This window comes from Calonectris borealis, chromosome 14 (genome assembly GCF_964195595.1).
Source record: "Calonectris borealis chromosome 14, bCalBor7.hap1.2, whole genome shotgun sequence".
NCBI classification, from domain to species: domain Eukaryota; kingdom Metazoa; phylum Chordata; class Aves; order Procellariiformes; family Procellariidae; genus Calonectris; species Calonectris borealis.
Window position 1 is genome coordinate 16,148,367 of NC_134325.1, and position 25,497 is coordinate 16,173,863.

A 25,497-nucleotide genomic window follows, 5' to 3' on the forward strand; every position below is an offset into this window, starting at 1 on the left:
ATGATAAAAGACAAAAACCTGTAGTAGTGTAGAGGCCAACATGCTCACAGTTTTTCGAAGACGCTACTGTAGTTGCAATTTACAGAATTGGCACACAAGCTACTCAAGAACAACTGGCCGTCACATATTTAAAATCAGACAAATGGATGCGAGACCACATGCATGACCTACCTACCCTTTATACGACAGTATGACAGAAAGTGGAAAATTCTCTTTGATGACTACAATGGTAATACAGGCTTTATAAAATTAAAAATTAAAGTCACCTGCAAGAAAACAAGCAGCTCAAAATTAATTCTGTTTATTTTGACACGTGCTGTTTAATTTCATTTATAAAACCCCATAAAACACAAATAAGTGTATTCAGTGCTGTCGCAAAAAAGTAAGGGTGCCATCGTAAATCAAGGTCTCCTGTAGCCCCCTATTTTCTGACAGCTGGGGCGAGGTAAGCAGCCACAGGACTAGCGACGTACCCCTCTGCACCAAAAATGAGCTGCACGTTCTCTGGGAGAAGTGCAACCCATCACAGGCCACGTCCTGGTCACAACAGCTGTGCCTCCACTAGGAAAATAGAAGGTCCAGGACCAGGGCATAACCACAGGACCGCGCACTCGACTTAATTATTAGTGCACTTTGTGGCACAGTTTTTGGCTCCTAGCACTCTCCCCGACAGAGCAGAACCACACCCTGGAGGATACCACAGGCCAAATTGTGGTCTTTGGAGAAGTCTGCCCTGCTTGGGAAGAAGGGAGTTTAGCCATATGGACGTGGCTGGACTGCGCTACGTGTCCTCTAGGCCAATGAAAAATCCTTGGCTTTTTTAATTACTAGCACAGGCACAGCCCGGGATGCTCTAGCATCTTTAACAGTACCTAACCAGCAATTTCCCTGGAAGATAATGATCTATGTCACTTCAGCATCCTTAGGTAAGCTGGGGTCTGCTGGCAAAAGGGAAGAAAAAAAGCTTGGCCGACGATGCTGCACTCAAGGTACAGCGGGGCACAGAGCAGCGGGTGTGTAGATGCTGCAGTCTGGCACAGTTCAGAGCAACTCTGCGTCAGAAAACAGAGCAAGAGAAGATATTTAAGTTTTCCTTTCTTTCATCACCCTGGTTCACCTGCACCACGTAGAGCCCTTGGAAGATGTCTTTCTACCAGTAAAAATGTTAACATATTAGGTGCTTCTAAAGCCAAGTGGCAGCTGAATAGACATTTTTAGGGATCAAAATTTTCATTTTGCTACTAAAACTAGAAAATCATCTGCAGTTGCACACCTAAGACTTCTGACAGAGCTATTCCAAAGGCAAAGCCAGAGCCAGGATTCTCAGGCAGGTGCTGACAAATTGTTTATTGTTTAGCAGCAGTTAGACAGTATTACTACTGGTACTGCTGTTACTTTCAGCATTGTTTCCAAAATACTGCTTTCATTTATTTCCACAATTTTCTTAGACACAGTAACAGCATCCCTTTCAGTCAACAAAACCAAGCAGGTAAAAACAACTTTCAGACCTGTCATACTGTCCTGCATATGTCTGATGCCTTCAGCGTATCAGTTTACACAGATACATATCCCTAGACCAAATTTTGATGCTCTAGGTAAAATGAAAAAAAAAAACCAAACCCCAAAAAAACAAACTGACATCGCAGTTGTTATGAGGTAGCTACTTTGCACTATGAAGAAACTTCCTAATATTCATTCTTACCAAGCAATGAAGGAAAATTTTATTCCCAGATGTCTTGAAGTTATCATCTTAATAAAGCCCTGCCATTATTCAATAACCTGGCCTGCCTGACAGAAAAGAGAATTCAATTTAAAACATGATTATTTATCACTAAATCAATGTGCTATTTACAGCACCGTGACCTTTGCTCCCAAAAGATCACCATGGGATTCCTGCTGTAGTGGGATCTACTCTGACCGATTTCCATCTTCGATAAGGAGTCTGAGTCAGCACTGAGTCACTAACAAAAATGCATACTGAACAAAGATCTCTCCAGAATAAGGTCACTCATTCCAAGTAAGCTTCATAATGACTATTGTAAGTGCTTCCATATCTAAGAAAAACATGGCTTTAAAATGACTTATTAACTAAATTTATGTGTATATTGACCATATCCTCCCAGAGCCAGATGACCGAGTTGCCTAGGGGAACTGAGGACCCACCTAGTATGCTGGCTCCTGAGCAAGTAACGTAAGTGTTATTACTTCACCTGGCATCATCTAAGAGTAATCACTGCACTGCTGAACCAAAGATTCCATCTCAAAATTACGCTTGAAGTGCTGGTTTATGCACACTCTGAGCTGCTCCTAAAAATTTTAAACTATTCCTTAACAATGAAAACATTAAATTCTCAGTAAATCCAAGAAAACTTATTGGGAACTTTTTAAAAGAACTTTATGATTCCCTTTTAAAAAAAAAAAAAAAGATTGCATTCAAGTATAGTCTGCTTCATGGACATATTAATTTTCAGCATGTGTTTTATTATTAAACAAGCGATTCCAGAGAACAGGTATTTATCAACACATAGAAAGTAAAAGAAAAAACAACAGTATTTTATATAAGCATAAATATACAGAAGAGAAGTCTGTTCCTAACCATAAGAAAATCTCATTTAGCATTTGGAAAAGACATGAAGTCCTCAGTTCTAATCTTCAGTATAGTAAAAGGGTATTTTAAATCAGAACTGAGGTTTACCCTCAGCTGCCTTCCTTTTAAAGAACCATAAAACCTCCCTTTTGATTAAAAGGCACTGGGTTAAAAAAAAAGAAGAAAAAAAAAGTTGTGTAAATCTGTTTTTAGCAAAAAACCACAAGCATAGTGTTGTAACACAGAACCTGAATGGCATTTTAATGTGGTTAAGGCAATAACCATTACCGTATTGTATGTACCAGCATAGACAAGACTTAAAGCATGCTGTGAGCACTGAAGTTAGCACTTACACCTTTCAGGTATCACCATTCTGCAGAATGACACATGTAAACTGATTAATAGGTTCAAATGCAATTGAAAAAAGAAATCCACTTTATCCAGTGATAGTTGGATAAAGTCAGTATTTTTAAACTGTGTAGCATTTAGATGCATGTTAGTAATGGGAATAGGATGGCAAATAAACCTCAGAAGAGCAGAGTGGTAAAATACAAGACTGCAGAAGCTCATGAGGCACTATGGCTGTGCTTGTTTGCACTTAGACTATTCACATGTGCAGGGCCAAACTTCATATCTGACTGAGAGGCAGACAAACAGCGCGGGCAATGGCCTTGCACAGATATGAAAGTGCCAGGTGCACTCACATCTCCTTCATGGAAAGATGAAGGAAGGGGAATGGTGGTATTGCTTTTCATCACAGCCCCAGGGAATCACAAGCACTTCAAAAAGTGTTAGGTCTAGACTTGCTTTCCTAGTGTTCCCAGAGGCACACTTAAAATCTTACAGCATTATTCATTAATGCATTTCTCCAACTTCCACTGAAATCACTGACGTAACTCTGAAGCAACACAATCTCTGGTATCTTTCGGCATTTGCAATACACAAGTTTTCAACAGCAGTGGAGGGCCCAATGTACTACTCATTCTATGGACACACATTCCCATCCTTGTATGGGAGATCTTCTACAGGTACTGGAAGAGGAAAGCGAGACATGAACAGGGAACTAACAATAGGGAAATAGTGAAAAGGGTGGGGATAAGTTTAGCATAATCTAGGACAAAAATGGCTTGTACATTTATTAAGAAAGTAAAAAGCAATATATAAAAAAAATACACCTCAAATTTACTGTCCTCCAGCAGTATTCCTTAGTTTCATGCTACCTGGACATTTGATTTCAGATGGCCAAGTTCATCCACAATTTTTTGTTCCTTCTGGTCCTCATGCTCTACCTAGTTCAATACTATCTTGGTTATGCTTCCAATCAATTAAATGTGTCATTGAGAATTTTGCTACTGTATTCACCAGGACAAGGATTTCATTTTCTCATATTAAACAACATAAAAATATACTAGTATAGAAGGACTTTTTATATACTTTTTATAAACAAATCCCATCAAAATTTTTTTTCGTCAAGCATGAGTGTGCAAGTCTTCACATTTTCTGTCCAAATTACTTTAAAGACGACGGAATAACTCTGGAAGTCATATACTGACCCCAGAGAGAAAGAGTTCCTATCAATCAAGAAAATGAGCAGGGCAATGGACCATGGCTCCCATCACTTGGAGTCTTTTAGGTAAGGACCAGCCGATTAACAAGACTGAAGTACGCAAAGGCACCCAACTTGCCAGGGGCCTCAAAACCACGTCTGCTAGTCATTACTCGTTAGCATGCTATATTTCTAGCACACTTTAAGTTGTGCAAACATAGGCTCTCTGATTTCCTACCTGATAGTTAAGAAAACCTCTTTGAATAACAAACCACAGGATCCTTTCTAATTTAGGGCTGGTGCAGAAAATTAAAGGCCAGCCATCTGCATCACGAGCCCTACCCACACGGCTTGCTGGGGTTCTGCTATCTTGCCAAAGGCCTCAAATTTCACATTTACCCTTGGGAGCCTGCTAAGGAAGACCAGGGGATCACTTGGCATTTCCAGTTATAAGACTGCACTTCACCCAAAGGTGAAACTTCCTAAAAAACAGCATTGGAACTTCACCACCTCTACTGGTCCTCACTGAGAACCAGTGGAGAATGGTCTGACTGTACCAAACGACCCAGACAAACCAACAAGATGAGATAATGAGATGCTTATATTATACCGTTACGTGTAAATGAGTGATCCACATGCACCGGAAAAAAGTCTGATTTGAAACAGTAGCCTAGAATGAAGTCTTTTAACACAAGTAACATCAAATGTTGGTCTATTCTTAAGGGTCAGATCTGTAAGAGACTACTATACTACAAATGCAAAAAAAAAAAGTAAATCCCATAACCCTTTAATCTATAGGATCTATTGAAAATTCCAGATTACAACTGTGCAAACAGGATCTAAGCCAATTTCTCTCCTCATTTCTTGGGCACCAGTTACAACTACAGCAGAAACCCTACATGAGCAGAAACCAACGATGAAAACAGGAGCTGAAGAGAGAGACTGAAGGCCTACCATGTGTGAGAATACGTGCTAGTTCTGCCTTGATGCAGTGTGAAAAGAATGATCCAAATTTACATGTCGATGTATTCTGAATACACAGAAATAGATTCAGAAGCCTTCACTGGATTACTGCAATAGGACTATTGCAGGTATGGAATTAAGGTATTCTCTCAGCTGTTCTGGGGAACTACACTTACGCATAGATTTTCATGTTACATCCCTTAGCCTACCCAGATAGGCGAGTTAAGAACTGTATTATGTTACACTGAGAGGTAATTAGTGCTTACAATGCATGTCAGCACAGTTGCACAAGACATGAAGTTTCCAGCATTGGTTCAGGCATCCTGCCTTATTCTGCACCTTTTTATCAGCAGCAGCCAGCTAGCCTGCTAGCACGCCTTTTCTTGGCAAGCATCAGACTAAAGCAATGAACACCAAAGGTTTAACAGCTGTAGGTTCTTGCAGGAGGCCCTTCAAGAAAAACACACATCTCTATAGTATAATCCAAGGAACCAATTCCCAACCTAAAATCAACTCCTCCCCCACACGATGTTTAATCTATAAATAATTCCTGACATATTATTCAGCTTTCTGCAGATAGCTGACACCTCAAAATCCTTCCATAACTATGTTATAACTACAAGAACTATCCCTAGCAAGACAGCATGAGGATCTTCCTTCCCCTTCGTGCATTTATACACGTGCGCACATGAAAAACTACTACCAAATATAATTAAATTACTGCTAGATAATAAAGCACAACCTGGCAACTACACTGCTCTGTAGTTCAACCCCCAGACAACAATAAAAACTAGTGGAAAAGTTCACTGCATTATTACCTTGCCACTTAACATCTGCCAAAACAATTCTCGCCACATTTTTACATTACCTATACCTTCTTAATTACATGTTTATATTAGGTGACTGTACTTCGCCTCCATGTATATATACAACTCATTCATTAGTTTACAGATACTAAATATGAAGACAATGGTGTTTGGTTTTCTGTTTTTGGCTTGGTTTTTTTTTAAAACAAAATATCTGCCAACAGTTCTCAGCATAATTTTAAAAGCACAGTTTCAGTAGCGCCTTTTTATCTTACCCTAGTTTTTTTATTAATCATTTGTACATAGATGTTAAAGTGCCCTTCCATTTTATGATACAGTTATGTCATTTCTGTAGGGACTTTTCCAGAGTGCAAAAACTCGCATTTCAACACAGCTTGCAGTTCTCAACATGTGCTGCTAATGCACCTGTTAAATAAAAGCTTGAAAAGCAAAGTAACTTCCAATTTTGTTTGTAAGTTGAGAAGACTTACTTACAAAAACCTTCCAGGGCGCGACACCATACTTAGGGCACAACTTCATTGACCAGCAGCAAAGACTGGAAACTTTGCAGCTGTAGTTATACTTTCAAAATTTTGAATTTTACTCAGATCCAAAGCCAAATTTTTATTTAAAAAAAAAAAACAAAAACAAAACCCCTGTGCACTGGAAACCTGCCTTTTCATTAGTCCTATAAACACCTCAGAATGGGACACGAGACAGTACCTTAGCTGGAAACTGCCTGGGAGGGAAACACTGAGAGAACATCTCTCTGCCTTATACTGCAGTGGGGTTTCAGTTGCTCCCTTAGCATTTATTTGGCATTCCCAGCCCAGAACCTCTGTCCCCAGCTGGAACCAAGCCCTTCCTCCAGGAACCCGTGCAAGGGAGAAACAGCTGCAGAGCATTTTCTTTCATTTTCTGGGCAAAAAAAGTGAAGCTGCAGACTCCTTATTAAGTAGAGGCTAAACAGCATTCACCCGCGATGGGCAGGACAGTTCCTTGGTTCTTTACCTGAGGGAATTCAGCCGTACTGCCCAGCTCTCTGAAGCATGGCCTGAACTTCCCACATAATTGCCACTGGGTTAAGAAGGCATGTGAGAGACTTAATCCCTCCTGGGGAGCTGCTCCACTTCGCCACTCACCGGGCTGCAGAGAGGCTGACTTTAACATCATACACAGGGTCCTCATCTAAAAGAAAAGTGTGATAAGCCTCAGTCACCAGTCCAAGGGCATTTTTTTTTTTTTAACTGAGACAATCTCTGGAGAAAATCCATATTTAACAGCTGTGATGGAATGAACTTGATGTTTATTTTCTTATTAAAAGCACCACAGCATGTATACAAAAAAGAATATAAGGTGATATTGTGCAAGTTGTTGGGATCAGTTCCCAAAAGCAGGCTTTCCTACTACAAACTGGAGTTTTCCATTAAAAGGAAGTTTACCTTCCAATAACCAACCTGTATTTACACTGTGCCCCCGCAGTGACGCATCACAGCCAGTGAAGAAATTCCACTCGGGAACTACATGTTGGTCGGTCTAAGGGAGTATTTTCTCCCCTGCCTTTTATATTCTGAACTGTGTCTAAATTTCTTGGAGCTTTCACTTTATTACCTAGGAATAATCTTTAAAAAAAGCTTCCACGTTAACAAACCCTCTGCTTTAGCCCTGTGGGAACATGATATCCCATTCAGTATTTCCACAAATAGATCAGAAATTACTACATACATTGCTCCAGTAAATAGAGACAGAAACCTGTATGTTATGTTACTAGTATGAATCATAATAATTCTGATCAATTAAGTGAAGTATCATTCTATTAAATGACAGCAGTATTTGGCCCTGAATACTGAGACATTATGAGAAGCCAACACACTGGCACAAGCGTCGTTTGCAAGTCACGCCGTCAGCTTTTCCCGATGTTTTGCTGCCTTTCCCAGAGGGAACATGAGCAAGATGACAACCAACCTAAGTAAGTGTTTTAATTAAGTCAGCGTTTGAATTTAGATCAGTCTTAGAGCATTTCGAGTTCAAATCAGACTCCTGGAAGTTTTGAAAAAGGAACCATGTGTATAAAGGCAGGGTATTTCAAATCACAGCACGCTGCCAGTTACGAATTTCCAGAAGATCCACAGTCTTGGGGATATATCCCACAACACAGCTTTAGCATTAACATTTCATGCTGGAAAAAAAACGCTGAAAGATAGCATAGACTAAAGAAATATCCATAACAACATACTGTGGTCTTCTTCCTCTGATATTTACATTCTGATTTTGCAAGTTCACTTTTCTTAGTTTTTAGTATTTGACGTAAATGCCACACATCTTCCAACAGAAAGCAAAATCATGCCCATGAAAATGGAATTTATTACTTCATGCGGGTGTAATTCAACAGGAAGCCAGAAAGCTTCCTTCAAGGTAGAAGTTTTGGCGCACAGTCTCTAAACACAGACTCTGCAAGCTAAACTTTCTGCTGCTGGTAAGGAGTTTTTCACCCCCACAACCTGTTCCTCAGCATTCAAGTTTAATGAAATGCAGTAGTAAGCCAGAATTAAATACACATGTACTATCTAAATATGAACACATCTTTAAGGAAAATAAGTAGCAGATGTTTCTTCTTCTGCCTTGTTCCTATTGACTCACACAGACCTTGCTTGTGCACGTCAGACATTTATAGCTTGGAGCCTCCTTAAGAGGCTATCTGTTCCTTAAAAGCATGAAGCAGATGTTTAGATCTGTGAGAAGTCCCAGTGGCAATATATGCATACTGTTCACTTTTCTAAACCATAATTTAAGGAAGATTTTATTTTTTTTTATCCTTGAGAGATTTTTGGATACCAAATCAACATAAACTTTAAAAAGTCTACTCACTTTACCCCATATTGAATTTGTTTCTGTTTTAGAAAAGTGACTAAAAAAAAAAGAATTGAACTGGTGCAAGATTTTGTATGGACACTTATGTGCTACTGTATGGTAAATCCTACTAAGTCATCCTCGTTCACTGAAACCCCTCAAATCTCCTTATATTCGATGTTTATGTTTATAAAAAACCCCACAAAACGCTCATGGGAAAACTGAATGCTGCAGAACTAAGTTTACAAACCTAGCTTCCAACATCATACCCTAAATGGTTATCACATATTTTGTAAGTATTTTTTAGTCTCAGGCTACTTCAGAAGAACAACCACTGGTTAGAGCAGCTCAGTCCTAGGCACTGTTCAACACTCGCAGGCAGCGGGACGGGCAATGACTCAGGGCTCCCCGCAAGACTTTGGGAATGCATTGCTGGCCAAGAGGCTGTAACACCCATCTGCTTCGGTTCCTGAGCAAGTCTGCCAGCTCCACCGGGCTTTCAGAGAGAGGGCAAACGTTCGTCTGACACTTGCCGCGGACGCCTGCCCCGCCGCAGTCGGACACCGCTCCTTGCTGTCATTGTAAATGGCTTCTTTTGGACAATTTTCATAGTCATTATCTGCTGCCACATTTCTCTGAAACAAGGCTGTCAACTATTTTGAAAACCATGATTTTACACTAGTGCTCCAGGTGTTTACATGGCATTATATGTTTTTCTAAAAGAGACAGTGTAGTCAAGCTGTGAGGGGAAACATACAACCAAAGCAGCCTACCCAGAAGCTCTTGGTGGTCCTTTCCTGCTTTCAGATCTTCACTTGTAGGACTGATGGCAAAGCACGATTGCCATAAGGAAATTTTTCTAGGTCACCGTTTTTCTTTTGTTTTTAAATATCTTAGAATCTTTCTGAAAACATCAACACACTATCTTACATCTGACTGTTGATTCATGTTGCCAGGCGAGGTACTGATAAATACACACTTAGCATTTGCATCATGTTACTTTACAAAATCTTACTATTACCACATTTATTATAAGTTAATTACATTACATACTGACGAATTGGAAACTGTAACCTGGCTATTTCACAAAAGCAAGGCCCCCACACAAACCCACCGGCCGCGCTGCAGCTGGTGCCGAGGCCTCGCACAAAGTGACGGGGTACCGGCGCGGCCCGGGTGGAGCGAGGCAGGAGAGGGGCTGCTCCCACCTTCCCAGGCGAGGTGACCCGGTCTGCTCTGAACCTGCTTGTAATGTCAACCTCGGCTACTGGTGGACAGCAGCTCGTCTCAACCTGAGCCCAGCTGGTGCTTCTGAAAGGCTCAAAGTTTGCTGTTCGGCAAAGGCAACCTCTGCATTTGAAGTGTGTTTGAAAATAAAAATTAAGGGCTATCTCTAGTATTGGTTCCGAGCAGCGTGCTGATGTAGGAACCGTTTTTTTCAAGGTTTATTTAGGGTTAATAAAGACCTAATCAAACTACGCTCAGGCTCATGCAAACGTGTTTGTTCTTTGCTGTTTTCAGCGGAAGCCGGAGGATAAAAGCCGGACTCAGGAGGCGACAGGCGTCGCCCGGGATCAACCCCATCTCCCAGGGGCCGGGGCGGAACCGGACCCCCCCCCCCCCCCCCCCCCCAACACCGTCAGGCTCCGCTGCCTCCCACCCGCGACGCTTCCACGGGCTCCGAGTCACCACCGGGCAGGAAGCCCCGGCCGCGCCCGGCCCCGCAGCACCCTCCTCACCGGGGCGGGGGGGAGGCGGAACAAAGCAGCGATCCCCCGCCCGCCCCGTCCCTCCTCTCCTACCATCCGCAGACAGAGCCATCTCGATAAGGGTGTCGTTCGCTTTCTTTCCCAAACGATTCATGGCGGCCGACTCTTTCTCTCCCTCTCGCCGGCAGCGGGGGATACCTCCCGGGAGCGGATGGGAGAAGAGAAGGGGTGAGTCAGGGGCCGGGCAGCCGCCCCATGCATGCGCACTGCCCGCAGAGGCGGAGCGCGGGAAGGGGGGGACCGGAGGAAGGAGGGGAGACCGCGGACCGGCCCCGATCGGGCGCGGTTCCCGCCCGAGGGCGGCCGACGGGCGGGGAACCCGGCCGTCGGCCGCCCCCGGGCGGGAACCGTGCCCCTTGAGGGGGCGGCTCGTCCCCCCCCCACCGGGGGGGGGAGCGGAGGGGGGGAGATCCTTGCCTCGGTAAGATCTCCATTAAACCCTTTGCTTTTCCGCTACGTAGAGAGAAATGACCGAATGCGAACTGGGAAAACATCCCAGATGTGAATATCGATTAAATCTGGAGCGTTTGCACGCTCCTCTAGTGGCATTTTGGATAAGCAATGGCTTTGTACAGTTTGATTTCTTCGTGTAGATACAGGCAAAGGGTTTGTCTTTTTTTTTTTTTTTTTTTTTTTTTTGCCTGTCTGCATCTTTTATAATAGTTGATCTTTCATGAGAGAAGAGGGGAAAGAAAAAGAAAGTGGGGTAAAGTAATATTCCCGTTGTGGGTCAGTGTCGTGGTTTAACACCTGGCTGGCGACCAAGTTCCACACAGTCCCCAGCTCGCTCCCCCCACAGCGGGATGGGGGGGAAAATCTGAAGAGTAAAATTGAGAAAAGTTGTGCATTAATATAAACACAGTTTAATAATTTTTTTTTAAAAGGAAAAAAATAACAGGAAAAAAAAACCAAGAAAAACAAGTGATGCAAAAGAAAACAATTGCTCACCACCAACTGACTGATGCCCAGCCAGTCCCTGAGCAACAGCAGCCCCTGCCAGCCTCCACCCTCACCAGTTTTATTTCTGAGCATGATGCCATATGGCATGGGATATCCCTTTGGTCAGTTGGGGTCAGCTGTCCCAGCCGTGTCCCCTCCCAGCTCCTTGTGCCCCCCCAGCCTGCTCGCTGGCGGGCAGCCTGAGGAGCAGAAAAGGCCTTGACTCTGTGTAAGCACTGCTCAGCAATAACTTAACATCCCTGTGTTATCAACACTGTTTTCATTACAAACCCAGAACAAAGCCCCATACAAGCTACTATGAAGAAATTTAATTCTATCCCAGCCAAAACCAGTACAGTCACTGATTCTTCTTTACTGAGGACAAATTTGCTCTTACTTTTGATCCTGCAGGGATGTTAAGAAGAGCACGCAGTTCTCCTGCATACAGGGCAAATTTAAGCTGGTGTCAGGCAATAAAGGATAATGCTGTTTGCTGTCCTGATTACAGATTCAGAAATAGCAAAAACATTGTTTTGGCTAATGATCCTGGGTTGTTTGTAAATAGTAGTCGGGAGAGAGAAAGAAATAAGAATAAAGCCTGAGGAAGGGGAAATGAGAAAGTGACAAAAGAAACATAAGTCTTTTATTCCAGGTGTTCGAAAAGAAACGGTGTCTTGGTCCGTCAGTCTGGCTGAATCTAGCCTCGGCTCCCTCAGGATCTCTGCAGCAGAGGGCACCTCCCGGACCAGAGCGCGACGGTGCCGGGGGGTACGCGAGGCTCCAGTCGCCGCTGCTGTTCCTTCTCCCGGCGCTGGTGCCGTTTCCGTGTCTCAAACAGCCCTAGCTCCTCATCGCTTCCTTCAATAACCTGAGGTAGTTTCCAACAGGCTGTTTGTCCAATACATATATTTCACATATTTTTTGTTCATTAATATCATCTCAGGCCTTTTTTCAGATTAACTTTTTGTATATTCAGCTTTTACTGCCTAAGTAACCATTTTATGCACCAAACTGGTAGGGAGTTTTGTTACTTGGGCAACTGTAACGCAACAGCGGTTTCATGACAGGATTTCTTAATCATAAAGTTAATCAAGTGAGTCACTTAAGGTGCTGGGCTTGTGTTTAGGTCTACGTACACTATTAGGCCTTTATTTGTACTGTGGCATTACTGCTTTGGGAAGTATATTTTTAGTCAGGAGCAAGACCTAAAAATGTGTCTGGTTGCTTTCCAAAGTCTGAAATGTTTAGTTTGGTTTTTAATCTCACAATGCAGGGTGGTGGGAACAAAGAGGACGGGCATGGTGCACTAACGGACGCCTTTAAACAGCTTGTAACTGCATAATATGCAGCAGGTCACAAGGTTCAGTTTAAAAGCTGTATTTTCTGAGCCTTTAATTTCCTCACAGCATTATATATCTTGGATAAATGCTTTTACGCCCATAGAAGATGCAATTAGAGCCAGTATTCAACAAGAGCCAGAAACAGCAAGAATTGCAGCGGCCATCGCTGGGTTTTGCCTTCTGATTACATGCTCGCTCTTCCCAGCTCCACCCAGCGTGTGCAGCGGCGAAGCCAACCGTACCTAAAGCTGTGTAAGTACCACATCCAGAATGCCAGAGATGATTTTGCAGATCTCTGTAATTGGACAGGCTCATGGTTTGCTGAGGCACTGAATTTGTGTAAATTACAGAGTGATCTGTGTTAGGGACGGGACAGCAGTCTGCTCTCCCAGAAGGAGCTATCTGTGGAAGGCCTTGTGCCCGTGGCAGGCGCACAGGAGGTCCATACAATACCCAGCCCTGAGGCTTCTTGTATATTCGGAATTTAAGCAGCCATTGTCTGACTTGGTGGTTCCGTGGTATGCCTGAGCGATCCAGGACCACGCTTCCTTCAAAAGGCACAGACCTTTTTCCCTCCCACCTTGCATTTTCACTGCTGATCGATCATAAGGCAATACAGTGAATCAGGTCAACCTGTTAAACTGACTGATCTTTTTTTTTTCCTGGGTTTTCAGTTCCGTGACTCACCGCAAGCAACAGGTACTGCCAAAACAAAGGAGGAAATGGGGAACTACACAACGGCAGGACCATTTTATTCCTGAAATATCAATACAATAACCAGGTACACCATAGTATTTCTGCTTTTGGTGATCTGGAGTTCAAACACTCTTTCTAATAAAACAAAAAATAATAAAAATACATAGAAGGCTATGGGTGTCAGTAACAAGCATCACCAGAAATTACTAGCACTTAGGATGTTCAGGACCAAAGCATAATCCTTAACTGTGTGTGCTAAAGGAGAGCAGGTAGTTTGTAGCCCTTATAAAGTCTTGCTTTCCATTGATGGGCTTTTTCAAAAGCATCGAACTGATTTCATATTTAAAAAAAAAAAGTTATTTAAATACAGAAAATTGGTGGGATTGGAGGGCCAGATTTCAAAGATATCTCTGCACCCATCATTGTCTCAGGTAGGTACCCCAGGGCCTGTTCAACTTACAACCTGAGATCCCAACTTTTGGCACTAAAGCATCTTTGAAAATATAATCCTGAGTCCTAAATCATGTGGAAAATGGAGCTTTTGTGTCTATCAGTGAAATGCTTTGAAAAATTTCATTCTCTATTATCTATCCTAGATAGGATAGATTAGACTCTGAGGAGGAGTCTAATATATACAGCTTTTGCATTTACCACTTGGGGCCTACCTATAAGTTGTTCAGATAACATACGCTTTCAGGATTCCCTATGCTGTGCATGTCATATATCCATGTCACAGTCTCAGAAGGTGCAGTAACTTCCTGCTATTGAAGATATGTGTATTGCGTATACCCCATTTGTTAAAAAATTTTTATATATATATGCAGAGTTTTAGTAAGTTTCCAAATCAGACTGTGAGCACAAGTTAGAAATAGATACAATAACAAAACATGAATTTGAAACAGATGTGGGAACAAAAGGGAAGCAGTATTTCTCCTTCCCAGCCTCTTCAACCTGCTTTTTCTCCTCTGATGGCTGAACAACCGCACGGACGCTCACTTTGCTGTGAGATTTCAGCGCATGCGGGCTGCATCCCAGAAACAAATGTTGCTGCCTCCTCATCTTCATGACTGTGCTTTTGTCAACCATTAAAGGCCGTTGAGGCTTTCTAGTTGAAGAGCTAACCAATTTCTTTCCCTGTCTTTGAATTAGCCCTTTAGAATATAAGTAATAGTGTCATTTGGAAAGAAACGAATCCCTTGGACACCAGTAGGGCCAGACACCAAACAGGCTTAGAAAGGTAAAGTGGGACTCAGATGGAAGTTAGGTGCCCAAATCCAGCATTATGACACCCAAAACTGCCACTCAGTTATCACATAACCTTGGAACTTCCACAGGCTTTTTTCTTTTTAAATGCACCAGAAAGGAAGTGCAGTTTCTGTGTCGCAGGCGATAACATCAGTTAAAGTTTCAACACATGCCTGGAGCGTGGGAGACGACAGGCCAGTTATTGTGACTGGAGGGGGTTCAGGCTCTCCTGACGTGAGGCTGCCCCGCCGCCTGCAGGCTGGGGTAGTGGGGAGGGAGCGAGCCACTCGGCAGGAGACAGGGGTGATGGGGAAGTACTGCGTGCTGTACTGTAAAGAAAGGAATGTAATAGCCACTGACCAGAGAGTCAGTCTGTCTGGAGATGCAGTCTGGCCTCCCCAAACTCTGCCTTTTATTCAGAGGCTGTTTGACATCCGACTCTTCCCCGCCTGCTCTACACAGTTCGTAAGGCTAAACCCAGCTGCTTGAATACCACTCCAGGGTCAGGCACTATGAAATACAGCAACACTTGCTGATGGGATGAGCATTTGAATTCATATAGCGAGACAGCTGATTCTTTGTGCGTGCTGCCGCACAGCCCTAAAGCCGTCAGGAAATGAAAAAAGCGTGCCGTAAAGAGTTGCAGTGCAGGGCAGCAGAATGCAAACACTTCTCAAAGGAAGTAAAAAGTTTTACATAGTATGCAAAAGTTCATTATTACTCACTGCATTTTTTTTCTACTCCATCACTTTTCAGTTAGTCAGCTGTTTGCAGTAGGCAATGCGGGTAAGAAGAATACCTGTGATGTCTAAACAAACAGATGACTTTACAGACTATAACCGACCTTTTTCTCGGTCGGAGTTACTACACATTTGTAACAGTAGAACTAAAATTAACAACCCGCTTTGCACTCTCCCCAGGGCAAGGAAACTGCATGGGTGCGGTCCCAGCTAAGCCCAGCCACGTCCCCGCAGTGCTGGCTGCTGGAGGAGGAAAGCCTGCGACAGGGACACTGTCTCTGTGCGCTCTGTGTGAGCAACAGAGATTTTGAGAGAGCTGCTGGAGATCAAGGTAATCTTAACAGAAGCCTGTATCCCATTTCAAGCACAAGCAGGCATTTTAACTCTGTAATCTTGCAGTTACACTCCCATAACTGGATTGCCCGGTTTACAGCTGCCATCAAAGCCTTCTTAAAAAAATAATCCAAAGAAACCACAAAAAAAGACAACAAGAAAAAATTACTGTGGTGTGTTTTGGGGAGTAGAGACAATTCATCTCTTTCCTGCCGGTAAAGACATTCTTAAGGATACTTGAATATGTACAAAATCTGTTCACTAACAATGTCTGAGGCATGATTCTTCACTCTCATCATGTCTCCGTGGATATAGTTCCATTGATTTTGCTAAACTGCTCCTAAACAACATGAGTGAAGATCAGTATTTAATTCTGATGGATTGTGCACCGATAGGTACGCTCACATAAAAGATTATTGAATGTGGTAGGGTGGGATAGAGCCACTTCATCAGTTCGGGCACTTAAATGACAATGTGAAGATAAGAAGTTGCATCATCTTGGTAAATTCCTGTGTGCTTCTAGTGAAATCATCCATTTTCTCTCTTGTCCTTTTATAGACAATTTAGTTTCTCAGGGTTTAGTGCCCTCTGGTGGTAATAGTGGTTTTTCCTGTGAAACAAACTAGATACGCTGACACCTCATGCTTCATTTGTTTCTTTACCTATACCTGTTGATTATCTCAGAGTGAAAAATGGATAAATAAAATCGAATTTTTTTTTTTTTTTTTTAAACACAGAGGATTGTGGAGGGAGTAAATGAGGCTGATGTGGGAAAGCCACAGCACTGAAGTGATGCAGGGAGCTCAGTAGCTCTAGCAAAAATATTAAAAAATTCAGTCAGTTCAGTGTGCATTAATCAGCTTAGACATTAAAGCAGAACTGAATGATAAAGGTACCATAAAAGTACAAGAGAACAAAAAAAATGCAGTTACGTATGAGATAGATACACACAAATAATATTGTGTGTCATCACAAATAAATCTGTGATAACCACAAATTTTTGTATACACCTTTTAATTACTTGCGATCTCACATATATGCACATTTTTAACTGTCCTTGATTACATATTTTATTACAAAGTGTATAAAAACTATATCAAGAGATTAGCAGCTTTGTCAAAAATTCTAGAAAAATATAAGCCCTTCAAGGTATTCAAGCACAAGTTATTTTGTGCGAGATATTCAAGCACAACTTATTTAGCCGGCAGGCTGGTGAGAATAATAGAAATAATAGTACAAGTGATTGCCTAATCCTATGGGCAGTATTGACTGTGTTCTTCTCTGCTGTTTATAACATTCTCCGTGAAGAATAATAGTAGTTATAATGAGCTTTAAGAAAATGTTTCACATTTACTGTTATAAATTATTGTTAAATTCTACATATTTGGTAGACCTACACTTAGTTTTCAAAGCTTCCATTCATTGCAGTGCACATATACAGCACCCCTATAAACAACTTAAACAAAGGAAGCATCTTTCCATGTTGGCTTCTCTGACAACAAATGATCAAGCTACATCATCTCTTTTCAGCCCTTCTCCTTGGGTAGGCTCTGCAGGCTAGCTCCAATGCCTTGGCTGAAGGTTTCCATCCTTCACAAGCTCGTGCAGCTATTTTCCCCTTCTTTGCCAGCATTCCCATTCTCCTCCTTCCCTGCAAAAGCAGAGAGAAGCAGCTGCAAAGGCCTCCTATGTTACAGAGTGGTCTAGGTGAAGGGCTGCAGGTAGCAGCCTTCTAAGCAGAAATAAGAGAAGATAGATGGGCCAGGAAAGAAAACAATATGCAGTTTTCTATGGAGACAGAAAAGATCGGACAGAAGGAGAAAAAGTTAGAAACTAGCATTTCTAGGAGCAAGCAAGATGAGGGGCTGTGTGTAGGGCTGCCTGCCTTAGGGAAGGCTGTGTGATGGTCATAGGCAGAAAGGAAGGTGACGAAGGTGTTTCTGCAATAACCAACCCTACCCGAGCACGCACAGGTTTTCCCAGATTCTGGGGGCTGTGCACTGGCTGGTACCATCTCACCACCCAGCCGCGTGCTTCAAGGTGCTGTTGTCTGGAGGTGGGGATGTCTGTGCTGGCCTGTACCCCGACGGATGTAGCAACACTAATATGTGCTGGAAGGGAGCCTTTCTCGTAAGAGGTAAATTAAGTAGCAGATGACATCAGCCTTGATCCAGTACTACTTGATACAGTCTTGGTTTTAATTCTAATAAAACTGATAAGTGAGCTGGAAGCTCTTGGTTGCAGCCCTTCAGTTTCCTTCTCATTTTCACAGCTTTTCCACGCAACTGTGTGAGATACAGTCACAGTATGGTTTCCAGCCTTTCCCTGGCCTCTAGCCCTAGTTGATCCCTATCCCAGATCCTGTCTGAATAATGTAGCGCTTATCTCCCCACCCAGGGGAACCCTTGTGCAAAGTTGTCAGGGCTGCCCCAGCTGGCCTGTCCGTGCCAGCGGCGGCCCGGGCTGGGCATACAGGTCAGTTGTGTGAGCTCTGTGAACACGATAAGCATCCAGGAGCAGCAGGAGCCGCGAAACGCACGGGCACCCTCGGCCGCATCAAACAGAATCGGAGGATCAGGCAAAAAGTCAAGTGACAAATTTAAGCAGAAAAGGTCTATGTAAAAATCAGTACTTTAAAAGTAAGATAAGAAGTATGAATAGTAGGATGAAATAAATTTAATCTAATAATCTATGTACACATTCTAAACAGGAAAAAGCAGAGCCTGTGAGGAACAGAGTGAAAAAGAATGGAAGCAATAAATAAGGAAAATGTAATACCAAATTAAAACGTCCATTGGCTGGGCAGTATATTTAAAATTTCAGGGGAATAGATAAAAGCCCTCAAAATGCAAGGTGCTACTTTGTTTCATCTGGTTTCAAAGAGGCCTATCAGTGCCAACAGTATAATTTCTTTTTTTGCTCTTTACCTCTGGCTTCAGGTAGGAAAGCCAAAGTGTAACACAAATAGGCCAGCACATAATTCTATAATTTCTGTAGAGCAAATCTGCCATTTGAACACTTTTTTGGTGGCTACCTCTCAGAATGTTAATTCTCCTTTCCTGTCAAACTGCTGAATTCGTAAGAGGAGCTATGCCATATCTAATAAAAGTCAAATCTCTCTTCTTGAGATCGTTGCTATTGTCCATAATATAGTTCTTCTTATGAATTGTAAATTGTATTCTTTATCAGAAGGCAAACTAGTTGTGCCTATCCATTCAAGTGCATAATATATGAGGAAGAGTCTCATTTATCATTTCTTGTTTCCCTCATTTTAAAAGTTCTACAGTTTCACACTTCAGTTCAAATGTGAAAAGAGGCAAGAAGATACCATGGTAGTTACTTATCCAGTAATTACTGATTGGATCATTTCTGAAATCCTCAAGTCTTACTGTATTAATTGTGAAGATTTTTCCTGATTGTTGAATTCATTACTTCTCCTATTAATAAGCATACAATATATAGTTTTGGATGATTCCCTTTAAGTTAAATCTTCAGGTAAGTCAGTCTGCTAAGATAGCTGCTATTAGCGTACCTGTCAAATGCTTGAAATTACTGGACTTATCCTTATCAACAAACATAAAAGATAAACACACAGACATTCATTTACAATACATACTCTGTATTGTAAAGGAGAGAAAGGGGTATTTGTGTGATCTGGTACATAAACTTTGATACTGCAAATATATTAGTAGGTCTATTTTTTAAGAACTCCTGTTGTTGTTTTTTTCAAGCTAGACCTTTAAGTCTAGAATAACCTTTCATTTTCTTAGATCAAATTTGGTCCTCAATTTTCTCACAGTTTTCCAGCACAACCATACTCAGCTTCTCAGACGCATAGTCCGTGCTTCACAATTTTAAACTGTGCATGAATCAAGAAATGAGCTAGTATAAAACACACAGCACTTTTTGGCCTGGCTTTTAAAACCAGTCAATTGCACAAGGACTCAGCGATCATAATATTTTCCTTCATGCCCTTCCATGGGTTACTGATGAAGCTGCAGCACCAGGATTTGCAAGTGTAGTGGTCTGACTCTGAATGGCCTCATACCCTGCCCCATCAGTTCTAATGGGTGCATTAGAGGAGTGAACGTGACTTTACATAAGAGGGCTAACACTTGCTTTCCTAATCCATCCCTACATTAATTAAGACAAGTGATGCTACTTAATTTTTCAGTTCAAAGCACATCTGCATGTTTTGATAGAAGTCTTGAATGGTACTACTGCTATGAATATCAACGTCATTTACTCTTTGATTTCCAAGCGATCTTCAGAAATAGAAGCAAAGCCTTGTGCAGTATCTGTAAGTACAACAGTTCTTAGTCCATTTTTGCCTGATGTTCTCCCAAAACTTGTCTGACTCAAGTTAATGGAGTAGGCTTTAGTTAATCTTCTGTTAAAATTATGGAGGAAAAGTTTCATAAAAATTGGCCTTTCAGTAATAGGTCTGTGGCTTCTGATGTGATTTAATTTTCCTGGGTCTGACATATTGAGAATTAAAATAGAATGACATTTTTTAAAACTGTCAGTAATCGCTGCTCTTATCAATCATTAGCCAATGAGGCACCATCTGTATCAGTTAACTTTGCCTTGGCGTGCTGCAGCTTTTTTCTTCATTTCCTTTGTACTTTCACAAAGTAATGAAGTTATTAAGCTTCTTCCCTCCATTTCTGTTTCTAAAATTGATATCCTCCCCACACATTTCCTGTCATGCTCAAATGAAAGCTGAAACAGGCAGAGCATTTCTCTTTACCTTGCACTTGTGAGCATCCACGCTATTTTTAAATAATACTTCTGACTGTCTGCTTATGTTTAGTATCTCCATACTACAGCCCTTAGTGGTCTAAGAGTCCATCATTGTTTTTCTAGCTGCATGCCCCAGAACTCATGTTTAAAATCTCTTATTCTTCTTCTGTCATAATGCTTTTTAACCAGACATCTGACAATCTTTGTTCTGAATTAATTTTCAAGATCATGCTTTGCTGCTAGATTGGGGCTCATATTCTCTACTTCAAGCACAACTGCATATGTTGTCAGGGTCAACAGCAGTTGCAGCACTTGCTTTAATCAACCTTTCTTAACACTAATCTTTTTAGCGGTGTTATCAGACATTGGAGAATTGATTATTAGTATTCTTTTACTATGGTACATCTTACTAAATCATACAAGAGCACTTCCTCCTCCAAAGACCAGCAACTTTTACACAATCCTTTCCTGAAATAGTCAGCGTCCCACACTGCTTCATGAGCCCTTCTTTTACGTTTTGAGAAACCTGTCTCACATGTCTCCCATAAGCTTTCACTAATTTTTTCTTGTTGGTGTCATTCATTGTTTTTAGAGCTGGGACATGGAATGATGTGATTCTTTCTATTGCTTTTCTCTCACAAGAAACTCTGAAACACAGTTATGTTCCCCATGGTGCATCAAGTGCAATCACCATGACTGCATATTATATGAGAAGCTAGATCTGAAACTTTCCCTGTGTGGGTTCCTAACACTGACCCTTTCCCTGCTGATTTTAATTCAGATAAAAACCAGGCCCAGACAGTGATGGGATAAGCATTGTCATCAACTGCTTTTCCAGAACGGTTCCCCTTGTCATGACTCGTCATTATTTTTGATTGAAACAGTCCAGTGATAATCTATCAACTCAAGTTTCAATGATAAAATTATTAACAACAGGAACATTGCTCCATTTTTTTACACTCTACATCTCAGAAGTTGCTTAGCTGGCAGATAAGGGGTAGGTCAGGAAATAGTGTCCTGGGTGAGTTGTATGAAAAATGTGCCCGAGGCTTTCCTTAGTTTTATTATACCTGTTGTGAACCTGGCTGTGAGCTTGGCTTTGTGCACAAATAATTTGCAGTGATAGGTTTCAAGATACTATCCATTTGCCAGCAAAATCAGTTGGTTCAGTGGGGTGTAGCCAAATCCAAACAAATGGCTTGGCTGGAGCCCCGTTTTGCTGTTTCAAAATGCAAAGTAACCAGCAGGATTCACAATTGCCTTAGTGTTACGGTCTATGACAGCTTTGTATTTAACTCCTGCCAGAGTAATCTGACCTTAGCTTAGTTCTTCTCTCCTACTTACGTTTGTACCTTGATCTCTCCCACCTCGTACCTGTCTAGGTTATCCTAAAACCTGAACTACCTCATGTACAATTTAATGTCTCCCAGGTATAAAAACCTAATATATTCTCCTGCTAATTCTTTTCTAATTTTTCAGTCTTGCGAATTCAAAAGGCACTGCTTTCATGTGGTTTAGTCAGCTTTGTCCTTTAGGAGCTTCCCTTCCAGACCACCTTCCAGTGGGCCTGCTGTATTGTGGACATGACTAGAAATAATACCTTTTTCTGATGGCAAGAGGCATATATAGATATCTCCCAGTACAGAGCCTCCCAGTACAGATATCTCCCAGAGACTTAGATACCAGAGTTGGCAGGGTGGTGATTCTTATATGTGACAGGTATACTCAATAGCTAGGGAGCATTAGGCATATACATCTAAAATACAGATTTAGATGTTGAAAGAGTGGTTGGAAGAAGAAAAAGTAACAGGTAAGACAAACCACAGAGCGAGATACATGTGCAAACAGCTCTAGACACTTAATTTCTGAAAAGTAGGAATCCAAGTTTAAGTCATATACAGGCCTTCAATAATTTTGTGATATTTGAAGAGAAATGTTTTGTCATCTGTTAACAAAATCTCCATTTGCAAAATCAGAAGACCTAACCTAACATACAGTTTGCAGTTCCCCACATATAAAGCTTGCTTTCCAAAGCAAAAATACATGAAACAGTATTTCACAATGTTCCCAAAAATTTTCTCAGGCTGCTGTAATTGTGTAGGAAGTATAGTATATACTCTTATTTGCCTCTCTATGTCTCTTCCTACAAAATCAAAGAGCAAGGTAGGAATACTGTGTAATAGAAAAGATTATGAACAGTAGAAGTACATCCTAATAGAAGAGTCTATTCAGTCTCCATTAAGCTCTCCCAATCCTACCTGGGCAAGTGTAATACTGTGAATCAGTCCAGAAGGTACTCTTTTTTAATGGAGACTTTGTAGTTTTTTTATTGTTTTTCTTAATATTTCAGGGTGAAAACATTTTCCTCTCTGTACGTAAAAAACATAACCCGAGAAAAACAAGTCCTCCCCTCTCTACGTTCTTTCACACTTTGCAGCTCTTATTTTGTTCTTTTCCTGTTACAGTCTCGCACTTCTACAGAGAGTGAAAATCATGTGTAATCTGAGTAATAATTCATGTAGGTTTACTGATGTATCTTGTACAATTTTTTATGATGTCAGTGATTCCCAAACTTTTTTTTACCAAGGATTCCTCTGGCATGTAACTAAACTTCCCATAAGCCTCTGTCCTCTCTTCCTGTCTCTCTGGTGCCACCTAGCTTTTCTTACCCACCTCCAGATTCCTTCTCTTTCCACCTGATTCTGATATCCCTCCTTCTTCCATTCCTCCTCTAATCAGCCTTCCCTTGTACCCTCAGGTTCGTTCATTATTCAAAAGAGTAACTTTTCCTCTTCTCAGAGTTTCAGTCCTTTTCCCTTAAGAGGGAAATGAGGGTATGGCAACAGTACAGGATTTTTGCTGCTTCCATGACTGGCCTTCTGCTTTTCCTGCACAGCCCTTTTCCTTCCTAGCAAAACTAGATCTCCTGCTGTTTGAAACAGAGATTCACAGTAGTCTCCTGGTGTCCAGCAGTTACTCTCGGGGAGCAGCAAGTATTTTATGTCACCTTTGAATGCATCCCTGTCTCTTTGCCTGCAAGTATTTGACATTTAACATTTGAATATATAAAATGTTTCAGCATCCAACTGCTGGGCGCTGTTGCTGATACTGTCGTCCTTTGTTCCCAGTGCAGGCCCTTTGGAAGTGTTACGATATCATTCATGGTGAATCAATATTTACCTGTTTAAATCTAATGATGGTGTAATTCTATGGACCTAATCCTGAAATGTTTCGTTTGTTCATTTTCAGAAAAAAATTACACTAAAGTTAATGGCTCAAGATTTTCTGTTACTGTTAGGATTTCATTGAAAAAGAGAAAAAGCCTGTCAGAAACATTCATTTTTAGATAGCAATGTATCTCTTTCTTAGATGAGGAGAATCAACCAGAAAACAAAGATAATTGAGAAGATCTTTAGGCATTAGGGGCATTACACAGCGAATGGAAATGCTTTTATATAAGGGTTTGATACGACAAGTTAGAAATCATTTTCATTTCTTTTAAATTAGCATCTTGCATTCTCAGAGGCTTTGGCTTGGGTTTAAAGAGCACAAAGAAGAATACGGTCCCCAGAAAAAGCTATCCTATGTAATTTCTTTCATCTTTGCTTGCAATCAATCATTCCTTCAGTGAGGCTGATCTTACGTGCTGCTTCTTGGTTGCAGGATACTTCTTGCCGTATGATACCCATGGCTGTAGCTCACCACAATATGATCATCCGATTTGCTAGGTTTAGTCATCTGTGGCTAGGTTCTTGAACGTGGTATTTTGATTTGGTTTAATGTGAAGAAGTGTGTTCTTCCTTTCCTTCATTGTTAAACCCTTTTCAGGAAGTATTCGTGCCTTGTCTCTGGCTTTCACAGCGTACAGCAGTGTGTAAAGAATGGAATTGCACTGCAGTACCTCGGGGAGCTCCCTTGAATTGCTCCTCCTGTAAGCAGACTAGTTAGGAAGATGTGCAAAGCTCTCATTTGGGGAACACCCAGCAATAATTTTTCTGTCTATTTTAGCCACCAATTAGAGATTCATAATCACTGACTTTTTTGGTCTCAGAGCTGGAAAAACAGACATATCATTCAAACTGAGAGTCCAACGTTGATTTTCAAGAGCTAATGTTAATCATTTGAAGTTGATGCTTTTAGTAAGAAGTTTACTATTCTTGAGACTCTTTTTGTTCTATAAAAAGGATTTCTCTCGTTCTGGCCAGAACAAGAGAAAATTAGTACTATTGTGTAGGTCAATGACAAGGATATTAACCCAGCAATGGAGAAATGCCAGATCACCAGAAATGGTGAGTTAGAGCTATTGCTTGTGAATATCTCCTACCCCATGGAATCTCTTGCTATTAAAACTGTTTTGTTCTATAGACTTGTTGACGACAGAGTCAAGGTTAAGGAAACTGACTGTAATCCACCAGTTTGGGCATTCATCTGGCGTATTGGAAAACCAACTGTGTCCCAGCCCCACAGGCATAAAGCTTTCTGTTAGAAAGGCAGGAGTGAATTATGGATGACTCAAACACAGTACAGAAAATTACATTAGCATATGTAACACAGAGAGGGTTAAGTATAATTACAGTAGCTGTACACAGCAAAGTATACATGGGTAGAAAAACTGTGGCACAAATGCTATTCCTGCTGAGTAACCTTGGTGTGCTTGGAGAAACAGATTCCAGGCTTCCTTTGGTTTGGACAATCTGAATGTTTGCCTGGCACACTTTTTTGCCAAAGCCCAGTATGTAGCACAGATGTGGGGTTAATCATCGATTAATATTAAGCCTCAGATGAACTCTAGGATTAGACAATTCAGATCTGATATGCCCTCAAATGCTCACAGACTGAATAAAAACCCTTTGCTTCCTTGACATGGTAATTTTTCAGGCTCTCAGTGGTTGCAGGTTGGAATTGTAGGGATGATCAACCAGGTCACCACAACTATATAT

At 41.5% G+C, this 25,497-nt stretch overlaps 1 protein-coding gene and 2 long non-coding RNA genes across 10 annotated transcripts in view; 2 read left to right on the forward strand and 1 right to left on the reverse strand.

The window, feature by feature from the left end:
• Nucleotides 1-10,803, reverse strand: part of ANO5 (anoctamin 5) — a 60,852-nt gene extending 50,049 nt beyond the window's left edge. For 3 of the 7 annotated variants that reach the window (XM_075163298.1, XM_075163302.1, XM_075163299.1), the window contains exon 1: nucleotides 10,555-10,802. In XM_075163298.1, the coding sequence (XP_075019399.1) occupies nucleotides 10,555-10,615 (61 nt within the window). In that variant the 5' untranslated portion in view covers nucleotides 10,616-10,802. Of the gene's footprint in view, nucleotides 1-10,554 lie in introns of all 7 variants that reach the window. The other 4 variants (XM_075163297.1, XM_075163300.1, XM_075163301.1 and 1 more) reach the window with 4 other exon arrangements.
• On the forward strand, nucleotides 4,115-10,546 carry LOC142088213 (uncharacterized). The gene is made up of 3 exons (XR_012675771.1): nucleotides 4,115-5,224; nucleotides 7,730-7,871; nucleotides 10,274-10,546. It is a non-coding gene; the product is annotated as an uncharacterized LOC142088213 (long non-coding RNA).
• The window catches only part of LOC142088211 (uncharacterized), a 49,788-nt gene continuing 34,892 nt past the window's right edge, over nucleotides 10,602-25,497 (forward strand). Inside the window, exons 1-5 of one of the 2 annotated variants that reach the window (XR_012675768.1) lie at nucleotides 10,602-10,689; nucleotides 12,113-12,333; nucleotides 12,867-13,052; nucleotides 13,475-13,581; nucleotides 15,662-15,812. This is a non-coding gene — a long non-coding RNA (uncharacterized LOC142088211). Of the gene's footprint in view, nucleotides 10,690-12,112; nucleotides 12,334-12,866; nucleotides 13,053-13,474; nucleotides 13,582-15,661; nucleotides 16,079-25,497 lie in introns of those variants that run through there. The other variant, XR_012675769.1, reaches the window with a different exon arrangement.